Source organism: Caloenas nicobarica, chromosome 10 (assembly GCF_036013445.1).
Source record: "Caloenas nicobarica isolate bCalNic1 chromosome 10, bCalNic1.hap1, whole genome shotgun sequence".
In the NCBI taxonomy this organism is placed as follows: domain Eukaryota; kingdom Metazoa; phylum Chordata; class Aves; order Columbiformes; family Columbidae; genus Caloenas; species Caloenas nicobarica.
In genome coordinates this window covers 13,156,551-13,167,478 of record NC_088254.1, presented here as the reverse complement: position 1 = coordinate 13,167,478, position 10,928 = coordinate 13,156,551, and the positions used below count along the sequence as shown (strand labels likewise).

Sequence of the window (10,928 nt, the reverse complement as noted above, 5' to 3'; positions counted from 1 at the left end):
TAAGAAAGGGTGGAATATCATTCCTACTCACTTTTGTTGTGCATATGTGATGTACAGACCTTAGGTAATGCTGAGAAAGGCCACACATGCTCAGCAAGGGCAACTGTGCTTGCAGCATGCTTGCATAAAGCCTCCTGTGCACTGTAATCAATCAGCACAGATGGAATGGTAGGGCTGCTGTGTTTTTAAACTCTGGTTGTCTTAAAAATTTCCCTAAAAAAGCAAAATCTCTTAGAGAGTTTACACCCTTCTTTTTGCACAGTTCAGAACTGATGTTGGCATTGACTACACACACAGATCCTCAGTCTAGAGAGTTTAAATCAAGGTATTAAAAAAAATGTATCCATGGTGCAAACAGAGAACTAAATTGTTTACCCCCTACTGAGGCCAGCACATTTGTCAAAATGGTTTTAACCTACCAGCTAGAAACTGTCCATTACCAGGAATGATAAGGCTTAAATCAGCATTTTCCTTACCACAGGCTACAAACCAGAGAGCTTCATGTTATGTGCCTACAAGATTTATTTGACATTTTAATATATAAATACATGAGGTTTCCACCAGTAAAAGCACAGGAATTTTCACAGTGATCATTTCCACTGCTTACATATTGAACAAAATAACACATAGTATTGCATATGAATAAGCAAACTTTGGTTCTCTTTCTACCTGGAGAGATCATAAGGACCAGTCTCTTGTTAAACAATGGCTTGCAGAGGACAACAAGGCAGCTGAAGGCCACACTGAATGCTACACTCCGGAAAGCTTGGGACACTGTAGAACTTAATTAGTTTTTTGAAGGCACTTTTTTTGAACATCATCACCTCTTCAGGCAGCCTGGAAAGAATTCTGGCATTTGCACGAGACTCCTTGTTGTCAGTGGCTGCTGCTTTGGGGTTACATTGCTCAAGACTACCAGTCATTGGCACACTGTTGCAGCTAAGGGAACGTGCTGTCTTTTTCTTGCCTTGAACAGATAAATAACTGAATAAAAAAGAGGTTAACTTGTGTTTGGTAACATCTTGGACATCTTCTGGAAAACAGTCATCTAGAGGATCCCCTTGACCTTTCACTTGTTGACTAATCACGCACATACTGGGACTCTCTGCTAACTTCTTAGGCTGAACTTCTGTTTTTCTGGAAGGTATTTTGTGTTTCCCTTCATCTAGATAAAGCTGAGAAGCATTACTAATGGCATCAGAACTAGGCTTAACTATCATATTAGGGATTCTCGCCCCATCACCAGAATTGATGCAGTGCAGCCCATAATTCTGGCTAACGATTTGTGCTGCAGTGTGTTGAATGATGTTCCAGTCTTGCAGAATATCTTCCCTGGTTGTGAACTGAGATGTTACAGTAAAGCGAATGATGAACTTGTCATGAATGGTTGCTGGAATAAGGAAGAGCCTGCCAGAACTGCTTAGTTCTTTCAGGAGTTTTTCCGTCAGCCAGTTGGGACCCTGTTTGAATAAGAAAAAAAATACTATAATAAGAATTTCCAGTGACATTCAAATGTCTCCATAAGAACTCCAGCATTACAAATTCTTACATGAAAGTTTATTCACAGTTCTTAATGTCTGGGGAGAGATCAGCTGTGGTCAATTCATTCCAAAGAGGCATGCAAAAGGCCCAGTCTTTACCTTCAGACGAAATACAACCAGTCCAAGATGTCTCTTGGCAGGAATTTCAAAAAGTGGATCACTTCTAACCAAGGATTCAAAGAATTTGGCTGTTTCAGTACCCTATAATTAAAGAAAAAAGTAGTTACCTTTTGGTTTGTCACAAACTCACTGTAAGACACTAAATTCAGTAGTTAAAAAGAATTTCCTTCCTTACTAAAACACATCGTTCCAATGCATGAATGACAGCAAACAGAGTAACAACAACAAAGCTAAGAATTTTAAAGTCTCTCTCTATTTGCCCAAACCCTTGACAATGAACAAGAGTAACTGGACTAGAAGGTGGTTTGAAAACAGAATGTGCCTTCTCAAATTAGAGTTCTCTTGTGGCAACAGTTGTTCCACAATATGATCCCTTGTATTTACACTCCATCAGAGACTTAAGCCTGTACATTTTCATAGCGATGGGTTCAGCCATCCGTCATAGCTCGCCTCCCAAACAGCTGCCACTTTGCCTCAAAGAAAGCTCAGTAATGTGCAGAAGGCATTGACTTATTGATTCCCTTTCCATTGCCTATTGCTTCCAAGAAGAGTACAGGAAATGTTTTGTCTACACAGTCAATCTTTACAGATTACTTGAGAGTAAATCAGCACATATTTAGTGTTCACATGCAAGCTTTGCATGAGAGGATTTCTGTTACTCATCTTTGCATCACTTAATTTATTACACTCAGCTACCAATAAACAAATATAATACATTTATGTTTGCATTGTTAAATCACATACATGTCGGACATGAGCTTGAAGCTTTTTCACCCCAAATGATCGAATCACAAACCACAGCTTCAAAGAACGAAATCGACGACTCAGTGGAATTTGCCAGTGCTGTGGAAACACAACAGTGTACCAGTGAGTGCAAAACCAGCAGAAGGTGCGTCCCCTTACACTGCTACGGCTGCTGCTTCAGACTCAGCTCAGGAATCTCTGTTGACACAAACGATTTCCTATGGCTGAATATCTGCTAAGCCTAGGAAACAGCCTTCAAAGAAATGTTATGTCTACATATTTTTCAATTATTTGCAAAAATAAAATTTCAGCTATTCCCCTTAATCCATGGCCTAGATATGCTTAGAGTTTTTAGTTAATTACCAGCTAATAACAACAATTTCTTGCATTTAAAGAGCATTATCAATTTAAGATATGTCCATTTGCACTTTAGGACTGGGTGCTCTCTTGGGTTCCTGTAATTTGCATATTTAAGTGCTATCCCGAATGTTTTCCCAAACCAACTATAAACAGCGAGGGTTGATACAGAGATAGACCCTTCCACAGGAAGTAACAGCTACTGCATGGAAATGTGACAAAACATGTAAAAGAATACTTCTAGGGAGATACACAATTACATGCAGGGTCCTAGTTAACCACAAGAGGGACTCAGATACATTTTTTTGCCCTCTATGCTCACACTCTAGTGAAAAGCCCTATTCATTTCAAGAAAACAATTATCTTTTCAGGACTAGGGTGAGATCATCGCAGAAACAATTGGCAGTGAATATTCTTTTGTTTTACTGTACTGGAATCTGCTGTAAGATGGATATGAAGTGAAATGCCTCTTAGGTCTCCTATGAATACCTTAATCTGAAGAAAAACATAACTCATTCTACTGCTCTTTCAGAGCATGGTATTTAGGTTGCTTACTGTTTGGTTTTACACTTTTATGTAATAAGACCAGCTATACGATAAGCACACTACAGAGTATGAGGAATTTCGCAGTCTGTTTGAACATTTTATAGGCAACTTAAAATATCACTTCAAATAACAACTTACCATGAAATCAACAGCAGCTCCTGAGTTGGGATGTCTGAGGTAGACAGGGTTAACACTGAAGGTTTGATGTAATTTGTATTTATCCTTAACCCTGTGAATTGTAGAATGAACTGTATTTAGCAAAAAATTGTGCAGAGAAAGACTTTGCAATTTGCATGTTATCTGTCCTTTTGGTGTTGTGTTTTGCCTTTACTCACCAAAATCCAGTGCAGTCAAAATGGACCATCATCCATTTAGAAGGGTTAAAAGTAAAGGAATCTGCATATTCAATTCCATCCAAGAACAATCGAAACTCAGGACATAAAAATGCTGTTCCTGCATATGCAGCATCAATATGAAGCCAGAGTCCCTCAGCATCACCTGTTGGAATTGAAATTGTTGTTATGCAAGGGACATAAGGAGTCAAAGTACACTTAGAGTCTCTCCTCTCTGAAAATTAGGCGCATGTTTTTGCAGGAGGTGGACAAGCTGACAACAAAATAGCGAGCAAGACCAACAATTGACAGTCTAGTTCCATTCTAAGATGTGGGTCTAGAAGCCCAAAACACAGAATAATGCTGAAATCAGATGGACGCTACAACAAAGTTCACTGCTCCATATTCCCTATGGGTGAGGCTTTTTAACATTTGATTTCTCTCACTTGCCTTTTTACTAAGTTATATTCCCCAGTACAACTCAGTTGCACAAAGCCAGAATAAAGACACGGTGGCAAGCAAGAAGGACCCAGAGATAGAAGCCACACTCTGACACATAAGAGAAAGTGCCACAGGTCTTCAGCAGCTGCTTGTCAGAATTCATGCTGGAATAGAATCTGCAACCATGTCGAATTTGCCTATCGAACTGGTGGCTACAAAGGATGCCCTAACAAACACTGCCTTCAAAACTAGGTTAAATATTTATCCATCCTACAACAGCACTGCACTCTATACTGTACAGCCTGTATTCCCTGAATAACCACATTAAAGATTTATCAGTTGCCAAATGTCATCCATCTTGAACAGAATGTATATTGACAACCTAATCCAAATCTTACAGAAATCACTGCAGAGTCTTGAGCTGACTCCACCGATCTTTGAGGCATATCTGAAAAACTCAGCTGATTCATGTTTCTACTCTCCTTGGTTTTGGCATGAAAAATTCTCATACTATCCTTTCTGTGCTATCATGGTCTAAAATCAGGAAAAACAGACACTTACAAATTGGACCCAGTTCTGAGAGATTGTCAAAAGCACAGACACCAGTTGTACCCAAAGTTGCACAAACCTAGAAGAAAACAAACCTGTTAAGATGGCATTTTTTTAATAAAGGGACGTAGCACTTTTAAAAGTGGAGAGCTATCACAGACAGTCAAAAGGATATTAAAATTTTTTTGTCCAATAAAATATAAGTTCTTTTACACACTTTAACCTTCAGCTAATGTATTTTAAAACAATAAGAAATGTTTCAGATTTAATTTTATGATGACGTTAAGAGTAAAACACTATGTCAACACCCCAACTAGAAAGTTGAACATACAAAGACTGGCACTAGGCCTTTCTTTCTGTCTTCTGCAATGGCTTTCTTCAAAGTTTCACCTCTGAGGGAAAAGTTCTCATCCACAGGCAGAAATTTCATCTTCACAAGAGAAATCAAGCCAGCCTTTTCTACAGAAGAATGTGCCTTTTAAAAAAAGAAAAACAGTAAGAAAGCAAGCTCTGAGGCTGAACAGTTGTACTAAGTTATGGCCTTATAAAAGACAGTGGTTGCAAGAAAGCAGAGATAAGGTCCTTACTATAATCCATATGAATACAAGTCCGAAAGTTTCTTGGTGAATAACTAAAATGAATAATACACTGTAATTCAAATGAATGCATATGCTCCATTTATTCAGGTATTGGTCTCTTAAATGTAATAAATAGGCATCCTCACCTTGGGTTTGGAGGGCCATTTATCAAAACTCACATCTTAAATGAGCCTCTAGAAATGAGTCAGCCTCAGTTAACTCTCTCCTCCCTGCCATAAGAAGATAAAAAAGCCTAAAGTTTGCCTACTTCTGGGCTGGGGTAGACCAAAACCCCTCACAAGAAAAAACCTCTGTAGTTTTACTAACAGGGAATCAGCACGAGTGTCTGTCCTGGTGCAGTCTTCACAGGGGAATATGACGGCTCGACTCAGGAGGACGACAGGTTTGCAGGCACAGCATTGTGTAGATGTCTCCTCCAAGAACAAGCTCAGAGGCCTGGAGTGGAGACCACAACCAGGAGCGGCACTGAGGTAACCCTGAGGTAATGTCCTGAGGTGCCTATCTCCAAGTGGAAGGAGGCTGTGAAGAAACGAGCTGAAGCAGCATGAGAGCAGCACCTAGTTACTGGAGTGAGGCTTTGTGAAAAACAGGAAGGAAGCGCAGAAATGAGCCTCATGAAACAGTCTCTTGAGAACTGCCGGGACCCTGCAAAACCTCATCTCACACTGATTCCATTTCTCCATCTGCAAAAGGCAACATTAGAGAGATTCGTTCATGCCTGTGAGGCATTTGTGTTTTTCTCTTGGTACAGAAATGTGTGTTCACATTGTGTGGTCTGCATGAGACAGCAGAAGCAAATTGGTTTTCTTTGTAACCGTAAGAACCTACCTGATCAGATGCGTATGCAATGAGGCGAGAATTGAGTGAGGACTCATCAGTGTCTGGCTCAGAAAACTTCATTTCCAGAATTTTGCTTTTCCGTGCTGCTAGCAGTGCAACCAGGGTTGATTCACTCACAGTGCTCTGCAGAGACATTGTTCATTTATTGCAACATATTACTACTTTATTGCTATTTTTGTCAGGGATTTACTGAAATCATTGCAGTGCTCAGCTGCCCACTCCCTCTTTTATTTCTACTCCTGCTTTTCTGGGATGCAGCAGAAAGTCACCAGCTGATGAGCAGCTCTCCAGGCCAGCAACACAAAACAAAGCCTTTTAACTGCTATATATTTTTAATGTGCAGCACTGAGCTGAGGGAGTAAATAAATCACATTTTTCTTCTGTTCTTCTACAGCTAAACTGTACTATCTCCCATAAAAATTACAAACCTGAGCAAAGCTCCCTATGACAACACAGAGCTTCAGCACTGATTTCAGGGGATACTTGCTTAGGCCTTATGAAAGGAGGTAAAGGTTCAGGCCTTGATCTTGCAACTGTCAGAGACACAAAGCAGACATGAGAAAAAGGAAAAATAATTTCTTATGTGGCTGAGGGTTGCTGGCAGAAGGAAAGTGACAAGGATTCCTTCTCTAATTACGTAAGAATCACTTTAGTGAATAATTTGGCGATGTGAAACAGGCTGAAGAAACCAAATGTGACTCATTTATCCTCAGTAAGGCTACAATAGTACCTGCTCCTCAATCATAACACGATTAGGACTAAAAGCAATAGCCATTCCTATTCTATACTCTTCTATATTTAATACTAAAATTTGGGAAAGTAATATCAAATTGGAATTTGTCTCTATTCAGACCTATAGAGCAAATCTTGGTTTTGCCTCTAGGAAAACTGTTGTCACCCAAAGGGAAATTCACTTGAGTGAAAACAAAATGTTGATAAGGCCACCTCTGATCTCCCCTACCTGTAATACTCCTCCGCCCACACTGTCGGGATGGTGGTGCAGGAATTTATCTGGAAGGCCCAGCATTTTAGCCAACCAATCCATCACATTCATCTCCAGTTCTGTACAGGCTGGACTGGAGGCCTAGAAAAATCAAAGAGAATCAGATTGTAATTCATCCTGCAAACACAGTAGGAGTATAACCCTTAGAGTTAAACCTCATATCACCTTTTAATTAACAGCTATTAACACTTTTTAATTGCCTTGAGAGAAATCTCACCTAGATGCAACAAAGGCAGATGACAAACTTTGTAGCATTGGATATATAAGCAGCTAACTGTATAATACTATGGCACATACCTAACAGAACACAATGCTATTGTAATAGAAATTAGGTTGTTTAGCGAGTTCTGTAATCCAGACCTCTATGTCAAGGTTGCAGCTGAAGGTGAGCTCCAGGTATCTTGCTAATTACCAGTTGCTCTCTTGGAACATCAAATACAGAGAGTCTCACCAACCTCCTTGAAATGCTCTCTCCAGCTTACCAGCATCACCTCAGCGTTAAGCTTCTAAACGATCAATAATTTTAGAGTCCTTAAAAGAGAAATCACAATGAGCTACTATTTAAGACAAAACCGTGGAACTGCAATTCACCACACAAGTACGTGCTCTTGATCCCTCAAGACAAAGGGCAGTGATCCGTCGTCCAACTGAGAGCTAAGAGAGGCTTTCTAAACAGCGGCAAAAAAACCAAAGATGAAAACCGTTCTGCAGTGTTCAGCTTGCTACTTAGGAAAGAATCTGTTTACATTGCAAACTTAACAGAAATCTATCAAAACTAGATTGAGGGCGTGGAAACGGATGTTTCTGTGTATGCAGTGATACAACTACATGGCGACCATAGCCATCAATTTCTTATAGGTTTATGAGCTTATACAGCTTTCTTACATAGAGACTGACATCTAAAAATCTGGGCAACTTCACCACTGGGGAGAACATTGGCTTCAGAATGCTACTGTGGTACGTAAAGGCATAACCAAGTAGTGCTGTATAGCTGCTGCAGGAGGATATAAAATACTCAGATATTCTGGGACAAGCCAGCCAACAGTTATTTTCAGAAGAAAAAAAATAGGAAATGTGTTCTCTCAAAGGAGCAGGAGAACTGGAATGGAGCCCATCCAAGCCTGCAGTCACGGGTGGTGGCTGCTCTACTGCCTGCAGTGCTTGTGTAACAGTCTTGGCACTGAGACTGGGTGACAGGGAACAATGTTCACAGTGGGATATGCAAAGAATTAGAAAACAGACATTTCCAGTGGTATATTTTCTTGACCTCTTACTACTAGGTAATGTTTGCTCTTTTATGTTCTATTTATTTATTTCTACAAGTAATATTTTTCATTTATGCAAATGACATACAATTGGTTAAAGTAATTATACTGATTCACAGAACAAGAAAGAATGACTATGATCTGGTCCTGCATAATACGCACAGGAAAATAATATCTAAAACAAACAAAAAATTACCCATGTGAATCCCAAGCAGTTAATTGCATCAGCCAACATATCTCCAAGGAGCGAAGGCCAGGAAGTAAGAGCTGGGAAGTAGGCATGCATGTGTGGGCTTTGCCAATGGACTACCTAGAACAAAATTATCTAGAAGTTAAGTCTAAAAGTGTCACAAAATTCTGCACGAGATGTAGTCATTAGCATCTGTTTAAAGTGATGCAAAAAGAAAGCTACAGAGATAGTATCAACAGAAGTGCAGCACTAGCAAATGATAACACTGTGTCGTTATTAGATAAATTCCAAATTATAGCAAAAGCATTTATCTGAATTAAACAGGCAGACAAAGATTCTGAACAGGAAAGAATGGTCTCTTGAACATTGCACAGAGTCAGAAATATTTATCAAAATATTTATCTTTATATTGGAAATCCTTGCAACAAAGTTGCTCTCGCTCATTTTGTCAAACAACAGTTTGCCTTTAGCTATGCACAGCAATTTACAATTATATAAGCCTCCTTTATACACCTGAAGGAGCTTCTATGTGGGACACCAGCACAAGCATGCTTAATGTGACTACATCTCCTACATCACACCAAGTTTCTGCAAACATCTACAAGGAAAATTTTAAAATAGACTTTGAAACAGCTTCTTACATAAAATATTTAATTAGGTAATATGAACTCCCTTAGCAGAATCTGCGGTATTTTTGTACAATGGGAAAGAGACCTTTGCATTCAAAGAGCAGGAGACAAGTCCTACATGTACATGACCTTGGGCAAGAGATGTTTCACCTTCCTGTGCCTGAGTTTCCACATCTCTGAAATTGAGATGCAATTCAGCAGGTGGGGAGGCCTTGCGAAGCTAAATTCAGCAGGGTCAGAAAACCATTGTTTCCCCCTAAGCAAACATGACTTATTCTTAATGCATAAAATACTTCAAAACTACATCCAGCCTGTCCCCTACAATGGTAGTTAGGAGCACAACAGTAATCTCCAGAATCCTTCTGTGGACATAGTATCTACATGACTTATTCTACATTTTGGGTGTTTTACTTATTTAGATAATCGTTCTGCAGAACCTGTGCATTCCCAGGATGCGGTGTTCACCCCAGGTAGTAATGGCTTTTTCCTCTCATGGTTATACTTTTTTTTCTTACCCCGGGCATAATAATCTTCTCTATATCTCCAAAGATGTTGTCCCAGCTGTCTGGGTCCATTGGGGCAGAATCCGGCAACTGGGCTCTCATGTAACCCGGCTGCACATCAGGAGTCACCCGTCTCTCTCTCACATTGCTCAGGTACTGGCAAATGTAATCCACCATCTCTTTCCCTGGAAGAGGCAAAGCAGCGCTTTGAGTTGCCATTGCGGGAAAACCAACAGCACTTCACACATCTGTCATTAGCATCAGACGGAGCTTGGAATACAGCTCCCTGGACAGCCGCAGGCACCAGCCTTCCTGCACCCTGCGTGTCCCATCTAACAATGTAGAGACATGGCTTCTAGAACAGGCTTCATGGGGACAGAACAGATTCACAGGGTTATTTCAGTGTCATCATTGAATAGTTCAAAGGTACCTTTAAAATACAATCATGGTACAAGTACAGTTTGATTACTGAGAAGATAGACATTTTCTTGCTTACAAATTAACTGAAACTGCATTTCACAGAAATAAAATTTTCATAATGCCCCGTGTTTCCCTCTCATTACAACATACCCCCTTTTGCATCCTCTGAAAACAGCGTCACGGCTCCATACTTTTTCTCCACTTTCTAGGCAATCTCCTCCTGTCTTGAACTAAAATACGCTCCCCATGTCCAGAACTGTGCCAGTATCACTGAAGTTTCATGGTGTCAGCCAGAGAAGAGCCACTGTGCATAACCCCTTAGCACGAGTTTATTCAGAATCATAGTTTTGCAGCTTTCCCACAGTATTTTACATGTAAGACCAAAAAGCCTAAGTCATCCACTGACTCTGAATCCATTAATTTAAACTCAGCTGTGGGACACATTTTTGTCTCAGCCCCAGCGGGTCTAAGTCTCACGGACATGTGTGCAAATAAATAGTATGCAGCCCATCCTCATTTCTGGGTGCCACTCCCAGCCCTACAACAGTTGTTCTCCAGCAGCAAATTCTACCTATTTCCAAGAGCAGAGGATCACTCACCTCTCCGTCTGTACTCCTCGGGCTCCATACCGGTTCCTTCTAAAAGCACCTCTTCCGACCTGGGTCACCACCTTTCGGGAGCTGTGGGCAGTTCGGTCTGGTGCCCTGCTAGCTGCTTCATCCTTTATAGTTCCCTTTATCTCTCAGACTCACGCATTCTGGAAAAGGTTTAACGTAGGCAGGTTATTGGTGAGTGTTTATCTAACTCCTCCCAACTGGGGGCTTTTACAGTCTCTCATATGATCTCATC

At 40.4% G+C, this 10,928-nt stretch overlaps 1 protein-coding gene across 2 annotated transcripts; it reads right to left on the bottom strand.

Moving 5' to 3' along the window:
- Positions 1–675: 675 nt before the first annotated feature.
- On the bottom strand, positions 676–10,706 carry HDC (histidine decarboxylase). 2 transcript variants are annotated; one of them, XM_065641655.1, is made up of 12 exons: positions 10,679–10,706; positions 9,672–9,844; positions 8,534–8,647; positions 7,031–7,153; positions 6,058–6,192; positions 4,962–5,105; positions 4,643–4,709; positions 3,644–3,806; positions 3,447–3,537; positions 2,406–2,504; positions 1,641–1,742; positions 676–1,460 (listed from the first exon to the last, which is right to left on the bottom strand). In XM_065641655.1, exons 1-12 carry the CDS (start codon positions 10,704–10,706, stop codon positions 699–701), a joined length of 2,001 nt encoding a protein of 666 aa, XP_065497727.1. In that variant the 3' UTR covers positions 676–698. The 2 variants fall into 2 exon arrangements, with proteins under 2 accessions (XP_065497727.1, XP_065497728.1); XM_065641656.1 differs by lacking the exon at positions 2,406–2,504.
- Between the last annotated feature and the right edge of the window lie 222 nt (positions 10,707–10,928).

Coding starts and splice junctions, on each gene's coding strand:
- HDC (XM_065641655.1), bottom strand. CDS start 10,706: ATGGAGCCCGAGGAGTACAGACGGAGAG. Junction 7,154..8,533: donor ACTGCTTGGGATTCACATGG/GTAATTTTTTGT, acceptor TGATTTTTCTAG/GCCTCCAGTCCAGCCTGTAC. Junction 6,193..7,030: donor TGGGCGGAGGAGTATTACAG/GTAGGGGAGATC, acceptor ATGTCTCTGCAG/AGCACTGTGAGTGAATCAAC.